The sequence below is a fragment of the Acipenser ruthenus genome, chromosome 2 (genome assembly GCF_902713425.1).
Source record: "Acipenser ruthenus chromosome 2, fAciRut3.2 maternal haplotype, whole genome shotgun sequence".
Lineage (NCBI taxonomy): Eukaryota > Metazoa > Chordata > Actinopteri > Acipenseriformes > Acipenseridae > Acipenser > Acipenser ruthenus.
The window spans coordinates 114,391,816-114,410,200 of NC_081190.1; the positions used below are offsets into that span (position 1 = coordinate 114,391,816).

General features: G+C 37.9%; 1 protein-coding gene across 5 annotated transcripts in view; it reads right to left on the reverse strand.

The window, feature by feature from the left end:
• Positions 1–18,165, reverse strand: part of stim2b (stromal interaction molecule 2b) — a 78,124-nt gene extending 59,959 nt beyond the window's left edge. The window contains exons 1-2 of one of the 5 annotated variants that reach the window (XM_059006489.1): positions 18,082–18,165; positions 16,706–17,519 (exon numbers count right to left, since the gene is read on the reverse strand). In XM_059006489.1, coding sequence (XP_058862472.1) covers positions 16,706–16,838 — 133 coding nt within the window. In that variant the 5' untranslated portion in view covers positions 16,839–17,519; positions 18,082–18,165. The other 4 variants (XM_034015279.3, XM_034015280.3, XM_059006488.1 and 1 more) reach the window with 4 other exon arrangements.
• Positions 18,166–18,385: the final 220 nt, after the last annotated feature.

The following is an 18,385-nucleotide window of genomic DNA, read 5'->3' on the forward strand; positions in this document are numbered from 1 at the left end:
AATTGATTTACGTTTTCTCCCCGTTCCTCATGCACTAAAAATATTATGTTTTCGTGTAAGTATTTCAATTTAGTTTTTGATCAAGCTAGTAGTTACTACGCCCAGCAATAAATCAGACTTTGATTGGTCAACATAATCAGGTGATAATGTGTTTGTGAAGTGACAGAGAACCACGTTTGAACGTTATTTGATTCTCTGACATCTAAACGTCCGCTGTATCCTAGGATACAGTGTAAGGCTGCTTATTACAACGTCAGAGTCAAAATAAAACAGCATTATAATCAAAATATTGTGAATTTCCTAGAAAATAGTGCTTAGAAAATATTGAATAATAGACAAAACTGGGTATAAATTAGTAAAACCGACGTCCAGTAAAAAAATTATCCTGTAAATTTCCGGAAAAATTCAGAATAAACCGGAAATGCGGAACACTATGCATAACGTACCCCATCATCCTTCTACAGAGGGTAGCTGGCAGGAAATCACCTCAGGGTGAACTACTGTAAGTGAAGTGTTAATACCCAGAGGATTACTACCCCTTCAGAGTAAGGGTTAGACAAAGAAAGGTAAGAGGAGCTGATCAATAAAGCAAAAGGGGGTTTTAAGCAGAGTACAAAAAAGAAATATTCAGAATCTAATATCGGAACTCTTGTCAAGAAAGGGCTTTCCTGGACCGACGTCCCCAAACTGTGCAATCTCATTACAAATGGACTGAGTCTTATTGAATCTTTACAAGTCTTGTTCACATACAGTGTACAGTATATGGAACCTGGACATTCTCTGACAATATGCCACAGTAAACACAACCCATAAAAGTAAAAATGAGCCTTGGGGTTCTCAATGTAGGCTTGGTGTCAGTTCTGCTTACAGTTGCCATTGTGTTTGTTACATTTCAATTCTGTGTTCTTTTTTTTTTTTTTTTTTTATTTAAATGAGTAAAACAGCTTAAAAATGAGGTGACATTCATGTGATGTGTAAAACGTTTCCTACGATACCTTACAGCTCAAACAGTCCATTTACAGAGATCAGTGGTAGCTCCATTAAGCTAAGGACCTGTGATTAAAGCCTTTTGATGATCGGAAAGGGACAATTTTAACGTCCGACCTGGTCCGACATAGGACCGCAAAGGGTTAAAGGTGTTGGACTCTAGTTCTGTTGCTGGTTAATCATTTGCTTCTACAGTAGCTTTTTTATTTATGTCACTTTTAAAGTCATCGGCGATAGTGTATTTTAGCTACAAAGTTAGAAAAACTAGGAGCTGTATCAATGGGAAATAATAAGCATGCTTGCAAAGGATATTGCCGACAAGGTAGACTAAATCAGTTTGTTAAAAAAAAAAATACAAAAAAATAAGAACTGACATGTATATAGTCATTCATGCAATTTCATTTACTAGAGCATTTGCCTTATTTAATTTCCTGTAGAGTGGATTTAACTAAATTACACAAAACCCGGCATCAACTTGGATACAATTTAACTTAATCAAGGAGGCCTCTATCTCATGCACTGATCTGTTGTAAGAATATATATTTATATTTTTTACATTTTTGGCTCTCCACTTTCTAATTACCCAGGAGAAGTTACAGAACATTTATTTTCATGTTATGTATTTAAATGTGCTATACTACACTAAGGTAAGCTATGCATTTTGTTTCAGTGGTTCTGTTTCAATGATTCTGATGATGTAATAAAATCTTACACACACTAGAAATTTATTATTATTTTATTTCTTAGCAGATGCCCTTATCCAGGGCGACTTACAATTTTTACAAGATATCACATTATACAGATACCACTTTTTTTTTTTTACATACAATTACCCATTTATACAGTTGGGTTTTTACTGGTGCAATCTAGGTAAAGTACCTTGCTCAAGGGTACAGCAGCAGTGTCCCCCACCTGGGATTGAACCCACGACCCTCCGGTCAAGAGTCCAGAGCCCTAACCACTACTCCACACTGCTACCCTAGAAATCTCAACCCCTTTCATCACTGCAATATTGGGGGTGGGGGGGACGTACAAATCTGAATTTGGTATAGTCACAAGTACTCAGGGGGGAATTTTGTTACACTGGGTATTTCTGAGTTACAGTAACCTCTCAACTCTACAGTAGTTCTATGTAAAATGTTGTCAGTTCAAAATAAAAAGCACATTTTAATTAGCTTTTTAGCATACTGTACATTACTTAATTGAAAACAGCTTATTATGAAGAACCAGGAAGGTTAAAACCATTCAAGCATTCATAACCAATAAATATGTTTTCAGCTTACACCTAAATGTAGTGTATAGGCTAGAATTTGAAATAGTCTAAGGATTTGCTATGCAGGTTCCACCAAGACTACAATCTACTAAAGGATTAACTACATGGTCCACACCTGTAAAAGACTCTATAGCTGTAGTTTTTACTGATTTGTAACTCATGACAAAGTCTCAGCTTTTACTGTACAACAGCAACTGTCTAGCTATTTATTTCAAGATGTGAAAATACTGAATTACTGTCAGCTAAAAAAATCCATGACTATGTGCCAATATTACACCCCAAAAGCATGTGGAAAATGATGGAGTTAAAGAGTCAAATATATTTTCAAAGCTTTTTTATGATGTGTTCTTAATGCATACTCAAATACTGAGTTCACCTACAGCTGTTTAGTGCTGAGTGTGAACCGGTACAAACCTGGGCTGTATGCCTATGACAGGCAGGCAAACACAACAGAAGACCTGCTCCTGTTTGCAAATATCATCAGATGATACGAGGGCAGTAAAACCCAAATGGATTTGTAGCAATTTACTCTTCAATAATTTGCATACTCTTTCACCCTTTACAATAAAGAAAGAAAGAAAGAAAGAAAGAAAGAAAGAAAGAAAGAAAGAAAGAAAGAAAAAACCCATGTTTATATGACTGTAAACAAAGTTTAGTTTGTATTAATGGACTGTTCCTCACATGACTGTTCAATTTACTTTGAAAATTACCTGTGGCAAAGTGAACAAGTGACAACAAAAGTGCAGTGTTGTAGCAACGTAAACGAAAATGTATCCCCCTTGATCACACTGTTAAAAGGGCCATGATTGAGAAAGCATGTTAAAAAGTCCAAACTGATAGTTTCAGTGCTGCTAAATCAATACACTTCTTACTGTAGCTACCTGCACTCGCTGCATACAATTTAAAAACTACAGGAACAGAGGAAATCCACAATAGCATATTCCACATGCTATCTAGCAAAACAAATATTCTTAATCATTTAAAGAGAAATTCTAAAACATACTGTAGGCCTACACACACACACACACACACACAAAACATTCCACTAGAGGAACACAGGACTAATTGTTGTATGTTGTAAACATAAATCTAATCAAAAGGTCAGTTTTGCATACCAGAGCTGTAAACCAGTAACACAAGCATGGCATTATTGGAAAAAGATTAAGACTGTGTTGCTTGCCAGCACCTGTTTTGTTATAGTAAGTGTTCACTGCTGTGACCAGCCAATACAGATGATCAGCAATTATACAAATCATTATTTATTCACGGTACTGACTTTATCAAGTGATTTCAGCCCAGGTAACCTCAAACTAAAGAACTGAAAGTCTCAGATACCATAAATGCTACGGAACATATTCTCTGTGTAATCAGTATTGTTTAAAACACTATTCCCATTGTTAAAACGAGCACACCTTCTCATGGTTCAGGAGGCTCAATAATAATAATAATAATTTTTCACTGAAGAAAATCTGGCTAGAAGCAATGTAAAACAGATACATTCCTGTAAAGTCAGAATTTTACTGAACTATACCAAGACAATCTAAAAGAACTACTTTATAAGACGCTACAGGCAGGATTTTCAAAAGCCAGTGTTATTGTACCGAACTCGTGGTATAGTAACGAGAGCTTTAACAGCAAGTGACTTTCAAACGAAATGTGTTAATTAAATCAATCCGTTAATGCTTTCAAATTGAGTCGATGAGGTAGTTAATGAACGCATTTCTCGTTAAGAATAATTGGTCGCAGGTCACGTACATCACTTCCTGTCTCAACAACTAAATAAGGGGAACTCGTTAATCAAAATGCATGTTAACGAGATCAAGAAAAATGAATGGAAGCAGAATTCACTGTTATGGAAACTACTAGCGTACAGGGAGACGGCTCTCCCACCAGCGAGCAGCAACCAAATGGAAATAAAAAATAATGGGAATATCTATTGTATGCATCATTTCTAAACTTCATATAAAATGGTGCATTTTGTCATGCAGAATGTACATTTATTTAGAACACTTTGCATATAAAATGCTGATTTACGATTCTCTGGCGTGTGGGTAAAAATCAGATGGCACGGACGAAAAAAAACAAAAAACAATTAAACTCCATTAGTCATTCCCTCATTTGGGGGGATATTTTGCCACAGCTTACTAAATACAAGTCTTTTAACGTGCATTTTGCAATCTTTTTTTGGTTAAAAAGAAAAAAATACCCTAAGCCATCTATGTATATTGGTTGGAATTTATTTTCTTATGATGACATCTACTTTTGTATGTATTTAAGTATGATTGTAGGCTATATATAAATACATATGTTTCAAGTGCCATTGCAGGGTTGGACAAAATCGGTAGTCTGGGCACCCGGGACTACCAAAAATTGGGTCCGGACTACCCAACTGTAACGTTGCAAAGCCCGGGGGACTACCCAACTGTAACGTTGCAAAGCCCGGGGGACTACCCAACTGTAACGTTGCAAAGCCCGGGGGACTACCCAACTGTAACGTTGCAAAGCCCGGGGGACTACCCAACTGTAACGTTGCAAAGCCCGGGGGACTACCCAACTGTAACGTTGCAAAGCCCACGGGACTACCCAACTGTAACGTTGCAAAGCCCACGGGACTACCCAACTGTAAAGTTGCAAAGCCCGGGGGACTACCCAACTGTAACGTTGCAAAGCTCACGGGACTACCCAACTGTAACGTTGCAAAGCCCGGGGGGACTACCCAACTGTAACGTTGCAAAGCCCGGGGGACTACCCAACTGTAACGTTGCAAAGCCCGGGGGACTACCCAACTGTAACGTTTGAAAGCCCGGGGGACTACCCAACTGTAACGTTGCAAAGCCCGGGGGACTACCCAACTGTAATGTTGCAAAGCTCACGGGACTACCCAACTGTAACGTTGCAAAGCCCACGGGACTACCCAACTGTAACGTTGCAAAGCCCACGGGACTACCCAACTGTAACGTTGCAAAGCCCGGGGGACTACCCAACTGTAACGTTGCAAAGCCCACGGGACTACCCAACTGTAACGTTGCAAAGCCCACGGGACTACCCAACTGTAACGTTGCAAAGCCCACGGGACTACCCAACTGTAACGTTGCAAAGCCCACGGGACTACCCAACTGTAACGTTGCAAAGCTCACGGGACTACCCAACTGTAACGTTGCAAAGCCCACGGGACTACCCAACTGTAACGTTGCAAAGCCCACGGGACTACCCAACTGTAATGTTGCAAAGCTCACGGGACTACCCAACTGTAACGTTGCAAAGCCCACGGGACTACCCAACTGTAACGTTGCAAAGCCCACGGGACTACCCAACTGTAACGTTGCAAAGCCCGGGGGACTACCCAACTGTAATGTTGCAAAGCTCACGGGACTACCCAACTGTAACGTTGCAAAGCCCATGGGACTACCCAACTGTAACGTTGCAAAGCCCGGGGGACTACCCAACTGTAACGTTGCAAAGCCCACAGGACTACCCAACTGTAATGTTGCAAAGCTCACGGGACTACCCAACTGTAACGTTGTAAAGCTCACGGGACTACCGGAGGCTTCTAAAGATTATTTTTGCCTTAAGCAGTTACTTCAAAGAGCTTCTATATAGAAGATCGTTGGTTACTTTGTACAGACTGATAAACCAGGTGAGTTTACTTCCCGTTTAGTACACGTCTACTCAGTTGAAGTGGTAGCTATAGTAACCAGCGAATCCAACCGATTGTGTCATGCCTTAAGAATCATGACATTCCATTATTTTTTTATTTTTATTATTTTTTTATTTTTTTTAAATCGTGCATTAGTTGCCTGCAAGATCAGTGACATGACAGATGAACCAATCAAAGTGGGGAATTTGCTTTATACTTTACTAGAATGGCGCCGGCGGTATGTAGTGATTATATTATCTCAGAGTTATGGCTGAGATAATATATATAAAACAATAAACAGGAGAGAACACCGTACCCTCAGTGGCTCTCACTGTGTTACCGAGGTGCAGGGACACTGCAGCTCGAGCACAGTAGAAAGTTAATAGAGGTGCCTTTTTTTTATTTCCAACTGAACAATTAGCTAACGGTATTGTGAGGGAGCCCCCACTCATGGTAATGTCTTTATAAAGTGTGCAATGCATTTGTACTATTTTAAATGTATACCCTGACATTATTGTTTTTTTTATTAAGTCCGCAGAAAGCCGTGCTCATGTTTATATTCTGTGTACACATTTAGGCCACCAAGTTTATTTGTATGGTACTACTGTATATTGATTGTATAATAACGTCTTGAAATGCAGAGTTTAGTTACTGATAATGCGCAGTGGATACTGTGAGTGTGAGTGCACAGGGTAAAGAAAAAAAAATAACTAAGCCTTTTTATATTTATGTGTTTTATAGATATTTCTATGAATATTTAAAAAGATCAAAGTAAACGGTATGAAATTGTTTAGCTAATGAAGACTTGGTAAAATGTGGGGTTAGGCTCTATAAATGGAACAGGTGAGGAAAAAAAAAAAAAAAACTACTACTACAAATGCATAATAATTCCCACAGTCCATTTAGGACCCAGAACAGGATTGTTTTAATTTGTTACGCAGTGAATATTTTAAAACTAATGATGAGATATTGGTTGGATCAAAAACCCAGACTGTGTGTCCCCAGGACTCAAGTCTGGGAAAATAATGCAAATGATGCGGTCAAACATAATTCCCTACATTTTCTATCAGGACACTATTATTAGCGTGTTATTGTTTAGTAGAAATACTAACAGAAACTAGGTTGTTAGCAAACTTTGGCAGTATCTGGTTATATATGGTGAATGTTTTCTTAGTGGCCCTCAGAAGTGATGTTGGATTTCTTTTCTGAACCTTACCACCTTACAATTGTATCTGTCTACATTTTTTAATGGTGCGAGCGTAATATGGAAATGTTTATCTACTGAAAAATGTGGGCTACCAAAATTTGTGGTGGGCTACCAGTGTTTACCTTTTGGTAGCCCATCGGTCTAGCACACACATAGTAGTGATTTGTCCACCCCTGCATTGGTGTTTGTAGTTGTTACTTGTTATACACGTACACCATGTACGTAACACTTCATTATGTATTTATTAAGCTTTTAAAATTACGATAGAATTCCTCCAATCATGCATTTTCTCTGTTAATCTTTGGCCTCTGCGACAAATAAACTCAACATGATTAGCCACTGAAAACTTGCAGTATTATAATGAACATTTTATATGCATACAAATGTGTGAAGGTGAAAGTGTATATAAAGTGTGGGGGGAGTCTGACAACATTACAAATCCATGTCAATGATCTCGATCACATTCCTATAGTGCATCGCTGTGTGTCCTTGACGCCTGTTCTTTCTTCTTGTGTGGATAAGACACAGGTGTTAAAAGCAAATCCGCAATCATCCAATGAAACTTTATTGTAATATCTAATATGCTGTTTTCTATACCAAGATTTCAGTTGTATAATTAAAATAAAATCTACAGTGGATGTCAGCTGTCATAATGTACATATGCAGAATTCAAATAGGCTACAGTTGATAATTTCTTGGTAGTCACTGGGTGAAAATAACAGTACATCACTTTAGCAATACAACAAACGTTCTTTAAGGTTATAAATGGTTAAAATAAGTGAATAAATCTAAATGTATAACCACAAGTATAGAAAAGGCCAAAATATTTTCGTAACTACAAACATTGAATTATCGAGGTAGTCTGTAAGAAATTAATCCTGGTCCTGTACACTGTCTCTTTGTTTTGTTGGCGTCACAGACACGGTCTGTTCAATTTCTGTTTCAAGGTGAGTTATACTCTTTCGTTAATTAAAACTCTCCTTTTCCATGTGCAAATTAACTCCTGATAAATGATGACAATTAACACAGATTTCCTTTTAAATTCCCACGCAAACAAAAGAAATAGTTGCAAGAAGCACTGCTCATTAAGATATTAACATTATTTCGTAAATCAACATAATTTCGTAAATCACATTTGGACGATTATTTAATAATGAAATAGGCATAACGACAGCTTTAAAATGCCAAAATCACTGTGACATACCAATTTCTTGATTAAGACTGGAGTTATCATTTACAACCTTTTGAAAATCCTGCCCTACTGGGCTAGATACAAGTTTGTAAAATATGAAAGCTCCAGACAGTTACAGTGTTCTGATGCATATTTGATGCATATTTTACTCAAATGGTTTGATTCAACCTGCTTTCCTGTTGTTAGAAAATGTACAAACCTTATTCTCTTTTGGTAACAGACAAGATCACAACCACATTCAATTCTAAATCAAGCCCATTTGTGCACTCCCCTTTATCTGAAAGCAGGCTTTGTAGACAGTCTTGTACAATTGCATTCCACCAATGGTAATCTGTAGGGATAGAAACTTCCTCCATGCTTTTAAATGCTTGCTCGGTGCAATACAGTATCAATCTGCAGACCGTACATCCTGAAAACATGCAGATTGCAGAAATAGGCTATGCACTTTAGATACCCTTACTGTGTATGTGTGTGTGTGCGTGCGTGCGTGTTAGAGGGTCCCTTAGTAACAACCTCTAGTGTCTAAGTGCACCTCAACCTGTGCTTCACCTTTTAAGAGTTAAAGGTCTACTTCAAAAAAATACAACATCCATTAACAAAACCACTGGTAAAACGTTCTTACAGATGATAGTACAGTACGATACACAGGATATTAAACTACTAAAACCAAATGACTGTTAGTAAGGTGCAACGACATTTGTGGTTTATGCTTAAATGGGAGAACTGCTGATAAAAAAAATACTGTTCTATCCACGCTTTAATTTTAAAATACTTGTCACTTCTACATTTTTTAATGATATTTTCTTTTATTCAATACAAGTCTATATTTTTCATTTAGCAAAAGTCATTTTTGCATATCCTTGTTAAAAAAAACTAACAAAAGAATCTCAAACAAATACTTGTAATGTTTCTTCTGCTATATTTCTTATACTGTTTAGTATCTGTCTACGGTGGCCCTTGTGGGCAAAACATTCCATTCCAAATCTAGTGTATTGTACTACCCGAAAATCCAGTTTTACACTAAACTTTTAATTTATTGGTGTTTACAGCACATTCTTCTCCAGTTAAGTCTACGTCAAGTTCATTTATATTCCTGAAAGTTCATTTTAGATGAAAGGACAGGCCTCTTCTCCCCCTTTGTAACAGGTTTGCATTTTAAAGCTGAACTACATGTTATAGCTCAGTTGATTTTGATTAGATTTGCACTTCTCCCATACAGATCACAAATCTCTTCCTTCTAGTGTTATTTGTATATACAGCAGTCCGTTTGCAGGACTCACACTTTGCATTTATCCATTGAAGAAACCCACACGTTTTCTGTGGCTTTCCGGGTTTGAATGGCTGACAGAAGAATGGAAGATTTTGACAATGGAAGACCATAGCATCTATGGACCTCTGGTACTACACCAGGAAACATGGAAAAACCAAGACATGTTTAGGCTAATGGCATTTCAAACTGTTGCAGGAAAACAGCTTGAAGAAATTAAAAATATTAGAAAAAAATAGAAAAGAAAACCTTGTAGAACTTTGCAATACTGTACATTATGTTTCTAAACATAACTCTTAACACATTTTTAAAATGTTTAACCTTACATTTATATTTGACCTGAGACCATTAGAGGAGAGGATTAAAATTGAAAATGTGACAAAAAAAGCCCTATTTAAAAACTTTCGCCTTTTAGCATACCTTAAAAATACTGTAGCCTGGAAGCATTGAAAACATGATTTTCAAAAAACCAATTTAAACTTGTTTAGACTACTGGGCAACATTAAGAGACTAACAGTCAATAATATATTAGGCCTGTGAACATTAAATGTGACTGTGCAGTTCTTTCTGTTGCTACAGTACTTGCAAAAAAATCCTGCTGTGGTGATGTCTCAATTTGCATTGAATGGGAAGGTCAACGGCAAGGTAAAAACATACAGTGGACCAAACTAAATCCAACTACAGTTTCAGCTTCATCACGGCTGCTTAATCACGGCTGGTCTCTTAAACTGTTAGACTTTAACCACATCGCCCATAACCTCTTCATCTTGAGTATTAAATGAGGAAATCTACAATTAAGAGAAGAATACATTTGATTAAAAGCCCTCCTAACTCTGAAAACGTTGCAAGCCAAGTGAGAGAGGCTAGCGAATCTCCTTTGTTCAAGGAGCAACACCAAAACGAAGCAACAATGAACTCTGTGTCCACATGAAAGACACACATTCCTGTTTCACACTGGTCAGTTCCAAAGCAACAAAACAAACAAACAAAAAACAAAAAAAACACCCCATTTACAAATTTGCTCACTTTGCACACAGCTGGTGTGACTGTTCTTATTAACATCAATATATTCTATCACGTTTGGCTTTCTCAAAACCGGTTACATGTGAAGTGAATATCTAATGTAATCCCTTATGTGAACAACGACAGAACCGTTGCATCAATTCTAAATTGATGGTTAGTATTTTGCTTTTGTATACTGCTACCACACTTGTAATGTTGATTGTCCCTTAGGACACACACCTTTTGGGTTAACAAATGGCATTTTACAAGCTGATCTCCCAAATAACATGGTGCCCAAACAATCAGGCAACACCAAGGTACATATTTGCATTCCACTGTATTGTGCTGCCTACAACAGAGGAAGTTTTGTCCTGTTCACTTAAATAAAAATTAGGGTTAAAAAATAACATACAAGGTTTAATACTGCCTCTGGTTTTTGTTTTATACATAAACTAAATATTAAAGTTCTTAAATCAATCTAAATACACGATTAAAATGACTTCATTTTTTATTTCTAGTCATCTACTCTTGTTTACACTGCAGCATCCGAAAATAAAGTTCTGTCCTTAATGTTAACCACAGAACCAATAAAAACGTTGTATATAATGCAGGCCCACTGTAAACTTTCAGATTAAAATAAATTAAAATATGTAATTTAAACTTCAAGGTTAGACAAGGTTGCAGTCAGTTCAAGAAGATTAGCAAGCTGCAGAACAGGATCACATTGCCACTCTACAGTACAAACAACTTCAGAAGATTAAATAAGTAATATAACCCAAAGCCGGTAAGGCCCACATAAAAGCAAAATCTCAGCCTCAACTAATCTTCAGAATCCAACACACAGTGAAGATTATGCACAAAAAACAGACTGTTTTCAGTTCAACCTGGAACTGCAATACACCAACGACAGCTTTTGCGTTTGATTGATGACTGTCAGGATATGATACCATATCTGTCTGAATAGTGAAGACTCGTGGATACAGTAGTTTATTTTCAAGTGTATTAAAATAACTTCTCAGTAGAGATCAGTCCTGTCCTGGTATAGACTATATAGCAAACAGTTCACAGATGAATGGAAAGAAAGACTACAGTAAACACGCAACTGAATAAATTAATGTTCTAGCAGAGGTTGTGGCTAATGCAAAAATGATAAAGTTATAATAATAATAAAACAGAACACTGGAAAGATCCTGTAACCCTTACCAAATAAAACATTTTTGTCAATACTATTGTACAATGTAATGTTGTTTACATTAAAAAATATATTAAAAATATATAATTCTGTGTTTAACACCCAGAGATGTATTAAAAAAATGCTTTACAACTTTAGTTAAACCTACCCTGCCACCTGCCATAATTAAAAAATAATTCTGATAGGTTCAAATTGCAAAACAGAAGATTCTAACCTTAACCTGTTTGGTCATTTCATATCATGTGCACATGGGGTCCGGGTGAACCCCCGACCAGAACAAGGGGAGTTTTTTTTTCTTTTCTAATGAGGGCAGGGCTTGAATTTCAGCGCGGGGTCGCAGCAATCACGCATTTTCCAAGTTGCTCTCTAATTGCTCTGCAACTTTCAGTGCAGCAAAATCCCGCAGAGATACTTACTTTTTTTTTTTTTATAAATTTAGTCGTCGCCAATTATTTTTACCCCGGTTTTCACCCCAATTTAGCATGCCCAATTATTATCTGTATCCCCGGCTCACCGCTCGCAACCCCCCCGCCGACTCAGGAAACGGAGGCTGAAACACGCGTCCTCTGAAACGTGCTCCTTCCAAGCCGTCATTTTTCGCACTGCAGATCCACAGCAATGCTACCAGACCTATAGTGCCGGAGGACAACACAGATCTGGCGGCTCCGCTGCAGAGCCACAGGCGCCCTATCGGCCACAGGGGTCGCTGATGCGCGGTGAGCCGTGGATTCCCCTGCCGACCTAAGCCCTCCCTACCCGGGCAGCGCTCAGCCAATTGTGCGCCGCCCCCTATGAACTCTCGGTCACGGTCAGCTGTGACATAGCCTGGATTCGAACCAGCGATCTCCAGGCTATAGGGCACATCCTGCGAGGAGCGCCTTTACTGGATGCGCCACTCGGGAGCCCCCCGCAGAGATACTTGAAGACACCAGGCTACTGTATTTTTCACCCAATTTAGAATGCCTGAAACGCTACAACAATCTCTAAGGACATGGGTGTCAGTGACGAAAGCACTATGAGTCGCATTCTGAGTAGTTCTAGATCAAATAAATAAATAAATAAATAAATAAATAAATAAATAAATAAAAGTAGTGCTGGATATTTTAAGTGCCGCGAGACTTTATTCTCTTGTACGTTCTCTATATATATAGCAGTGACCAAACATGATTTTTTTTGGAAAAGCACTTTTTTTTTTTTTACATATATTCTCATCTCTACCACATAAAGTATGCAACTTACATACTATGAAAGGAGTTCCTGTTGCAACTTACATACTATGAAAGGAGATTTTGTGGACTTTCATTTCATATGTTACATGCATGCAGTACAGACTATCCAGTAGATAAACATACATCAATGAAAACAGTGAAAAACAGGCAGAAATAGGGCGTAAAAAAAGAAATGGAGCGCTTGTTAAAAAGAAAAGCACCCTTTTCTTCTGCTGCATGCAAAAACCTCACGTCCAGCAATGGCAAAAGCAATGGAGAGTGCTCTGTCTCACAGCGATGAACAGCTGTTAGGTCTCCTGAAAGCAGCTCATTTTAAAGCAACACCAGTGTGAATGATGATGCAGTAAAATATATATAGTTTTTTATATGCAAAAGTGCCTGTTTTTATCATTCCCCCCCCTAAAATTTTGGAATCCCCCCCCTATTGGCTGCAGCATAGGGGGGAAATCCCCCCAGCACACAAATGAAATTCAAGCCCTGGAGGGGTATTAAAATTTCTGTTGCACTAACACAAAGCTGTAACTGTTTACCCTAATACCAATAAAGGCTGGCCCCAGACACCTTAAAAGGTGACAAAGCATTTTTAACTTTAAATGCATGGGGTCCAAATGGACCATTTCAGTCGATGGAGGGTTAATCACAAAGTATCAAAAGTATAAACCTGGCTCATTGGCATCTCTTCTGTAACACACTATTCATATTTACACATGTTTTCCTTTCAGACACCCTAGCTCTACTCTACTTCAGAGTCACTGTTAAATGTTAAAATGTCACATATACTTTAGTGCAGTACCAGGACTTTCTGTTTGGTTTCTCACAGTGAAACAAAGGCAACACACGCCCTCAAGTTCAGTGTTGAATGGGTATTGCTAGAAAACCCCACATAAGGCAAATACCACTACTGTACATTGTGTGCTCAGCAGACAAGCATGATGCAAGTCAATACAATGTGTTATATCTGCACAGTAAATATCAGAAAACGTTTTAACACAGAAATACGTTGCGTCTCTTAACTGCTGATAGTATAATGTACAGTGATCAGATCAGAGGAGGAAGTGGTTTATCACTGCTTGCGTCACTATAGATGCTGTTGATGTTTACACTACAGCTTGGCTACACCTACACAATCAAGAAACCGCCGCCACATTCAAACTATAAATAAACCTCCTGTGCCGAGAATATCTTCTTATATTGAGTCGTCAGATTTTCTCATTTTTTCCACTCTCCCACAAGTGTCTCACAACCGAATCGAACTCATGTCAGAGCAGAACTGTCCTTTAACTGTATTTTATCATTTACATCACAGATTCCCAACTATGGACCACTGTAAACATCCATTGTTAGGGGAGCTTGTGAATGTGCTAATCCGACACTTATCGCGGAAGCATGTTCTGGGTTATTGATCTCTTCATATCCATCCATTTAACTTCTAAACCATTTGCAATGACTTGGCATTCCCCCAAAAAACATTTCTAATGCAAATGATTCCATCTGCTTTTAACTAAATACTGCCATTTGCACGTCTAACCCCCAGTTTTTATGCGTGTAAACCTTAATGTTAATATATTTAGTATGTGTTGTACAAATAGATTTAAAAGGCTGGTAATACAGTAGTAAGCAATATATTACTTTCATACTATATGTTTTGTCTTGAATATTTCGACTTATGGGTTTCTCAGTGTTATCTCTCTCTCATAAGTTCATGTCTAGGATATACTTCAGAATATGCAGCACACACAGTGTTCCCAAGACAGAGACAGGTGTGTGCTGATAAAATGTGGCTCACGCATGCCTAAACAACTTCTAAACAACTGCTTTGAAAACACTTTAGTGCCTGGTCAAATTTGGTACCTTATGCTGCTTTCGGTCTTCTTCGTCTTTAACTGAATTTATCATATTTTTCCACCATTAAAAAAACTGTATGCGACTACTTATCCCATGCAATACATTGGGTCTTGTACGTTTGTTTTACTTCTGTAACTTTGCGGTGGACTTGTTTTGTCTTGTTCGTGGTGAATTTTTTTTTTCTTTTTAGAGAAATTTATTGTTTCCAGTTTAAGTTTGAAAAAAATACGTATAATTAACTTATCATTTGTTTTGTGTTTTTACTGCAAACCTTATGACTCTATAGATTCGTATGGAGGAGGACGCTAAATCAGACGACTTAAACTAACCTCGGGATAGAAATAAAACGCGGCTACTGTATGGTGTGCAAAGAAAATGTTTTGAGAAAATAATCGAGTGTAGTGTCCATTATTGTGTAGTAGTGGTTAGGGCTCTGGACTTCTGACCGGAGGGTCGTGGGTTCAATCCCTTGTGGGGGACACTGCTGCTGTACCCTTGAGCAAGGTACTTTACCTAGATTGCTCCAGTAAAAACCCAACTGTATAAATGGGTAATTGTATGTAAAAATAATGTGTTATATCTTGTAACAATTGTAAGTCACCCTGGATAAGGGTGTCTGCTAAGAAATAAATAATAATAATAATAATAATAATAATTATTGCTTATAAAGACCCCGAGAATAAACGTGTGATTGCAATCACCCATTGTCTTGTAATCTGCCCAAACATCAATATTTTTCAACGTCTGTCGGGTCATATAATAACAAGTTTTAATCCATATATCTAAGCAGAATACAGAAAAAAACGAAAAATAACACACTTTACATAAACACAGAATATTATAAATATTGAAGTACTTTATAATGTTCCCCAGTGTTCTGAAAAAGGTCACCGTTGCCAAAATGCTACTGTAAAAATTATTTTTAGTGAAATTGTATAGGAAGAGTCAAATACAGCCAAGAAATGCCTGGTCCTGGGGGAGCATCCCACTGAAAAATGCTTGGTCCTGAAAGGGTTAAATAAGCACGTAGGCCTGCCCCTTATGCACAGCTGCAAAACACTCATTAGAAAGTGAAAAGAAATGTACCTCCTTTTCACATTAGCGAAACACCCATCAGATCGCAACTGATTGCACCTGTACCAAAATACCACTTTCTGACATTACAAGGGTCATATTTTGGTACATGTACCACTTTCTAACACTACACCTGTAGAGTCACTGCCTTTCTCGTGTGTAATACAGCAGATGAAATAACCAAACTAACGTTTCATCTTTGTATGTGTAGTCATGTAATGCATTATTATATGAACTGTTGTATGTGACTGATCGAATAGCCAACTTCAAATACAAACTTAAGTGAGTTGGCTCGTGAACTAGTACGTGTAATTTGGGGTCCATTACCACAGACACCCTTATAAAAGTTTACCGTAGTAAAAGCATAGCACAGTGTAATAAATCATAGTGAACGCATGGTAAAGCACAGGGAGGCATTCTAAAGAATAGCAAAGTAAAGCATTTTTATTAAATAAAAAAGGATACTTTTGGGGGGTGGGTGGGGCGGCGGCACTGCTTTAGAGCAGCAATTAAAACTGCTTGTTTTGCTTTGGAGTTAGAGTTAAAGCCACCGCATCTAGTTGTTGCTGAAGGAAAGTAAAACGATTATTATATCCATATGCACTCAATCGTACTTACGGTTGGAGCACAATGTTACTTGTAATATTTTAAAGCAATGAACAAACTGCTGTCACACATACTACTAGTTAGAACACTTGACTACAGTTATTGGTTGTGAAATAAACTTTTTATCATTATTCAGTGTGTCCGTAAATATAAAAATCTAAATCACATTAGTGGTCCACGTAAAATATATTTACCTGTAGGAAAGGCTGGATTGTCAGACGAGGCTCGTTTTGCGTGGTCATAAACTTCCGATCCAAATGCTGCAGAAACGAGGAATCCTAGTACCACAGCTAGTATAGGCTGAGTGAAGTAAATCATAGCTAACATAAAGAGCCGCTCAATCCCTTTCTGCAAAAAAAAATGTATCAATGATGAACTCGCGGGCTCCAGAAACAATATGTGCTCGATTGCTGTTTGAATATAAAGTGTGAATCAATCCAAGAATGGAACGAAATCCACAACGGGTATATTTTATAACTGTAGTACCGCTTTTTAAATGATCACGTGTCTGATATAACAAAAATACCACACATATTACAATAAAGAGATGCTAAGAAAGTGTACTAAGTAAAAAGCATATGTTAAAATGGAACGTTTACTAAAACGGCAAAATTAAAACTTAAAAACTCCAGGCGTCAAAGTGAAAATATTCCAGTTCTGTCTGTATCGTGGTAAAATGAACACCTCGAAAAACGTAACAATACAAAAATCAAAATAAGTACGCAGAAGTAGTGGCAATGTAGACGTGCATCTTCAAATTTAAAAAAAAAGGAGTGAACATCCTGTACAGTCTGTGTAGGGTAACAACGCAAAAACGGGAGAATACTTGCTGTCAATGTGCTGATGGATCCTGTCCTATCCACTCAAAATGTAACAGTAATCTTATGATTTCATTAAGGCCTGATATTCATGGTATCTCCAGATAGATGGGTCTCCGTGCTGTTAACATACTGAACACGCAGTTGGTGCAGATCCGTCTTCTTAGTAGATAGGGTCATACCGGATCCTCTACGAAAAACACAGAAAAACATACATTTGCTTCGCAAAACGCGTCCACTTTTTTGAATCATATAAAAAGTCTTAACGCCCTCTTCCAAAACCTCTACCCACTTGAACAGAAAACTTTATGTAAGATGTCATTCATGCCTCCACTGTCCCATATCTTCACCAGACGACTCTTGCCTGATGCAAACCCGGTCTGTTGGGCGGAAGTCCATATGCAAATAACCTGACATTGTCAGTGACAAGCAACAGGAATTTATTTTGCCTTGCTGCTGGTGAATACATGAAACCTGTACGAATTCCTTTTCTTTATTTGGGCTGATATTAGTGACATTATTGTTATTTGAACTTTTCGTGCTAAAATAACACTTTCGTTATGATTTATAACCGCGTTGCCATACTTACAACTAAGTATAACATATTATGTGAAACTGTTAACTGAACGCCCAATTTAAAAAAAAGCAGCGTACATTGTACAAATAAGTGACATTAGTGAAGTAATTGTGTTTCGTTATTATGGTGAGCTTTCAATAGTTTCCATTTTTCGGCTCTGTTGCCGTACACCCACGTATACACGTCTGTGAAATCCGAGCTGGCTCCAAGGCGTTTCTCTCGAGGTCTTGCTCTAGCGTGCCATTGGTCAGAGTGTTTCAACATGTCAAGCCATGATTGGTTGCTAGAGAAATCTTCCTGGCAGCATTTAAAACCACTGCGCGGGACTCAGACTCAGGCACAGAAACAACCAAACAGGAGGATGAAGATGTATGGTGTGGAGATTTTCAATTAAACACAGGGTTACTAGGAGTACACTAGAGCTGACGGGGGACTCGAGGACAGGACAGTGGGTGGGAGCGGGAAAAATGTACTTTGTT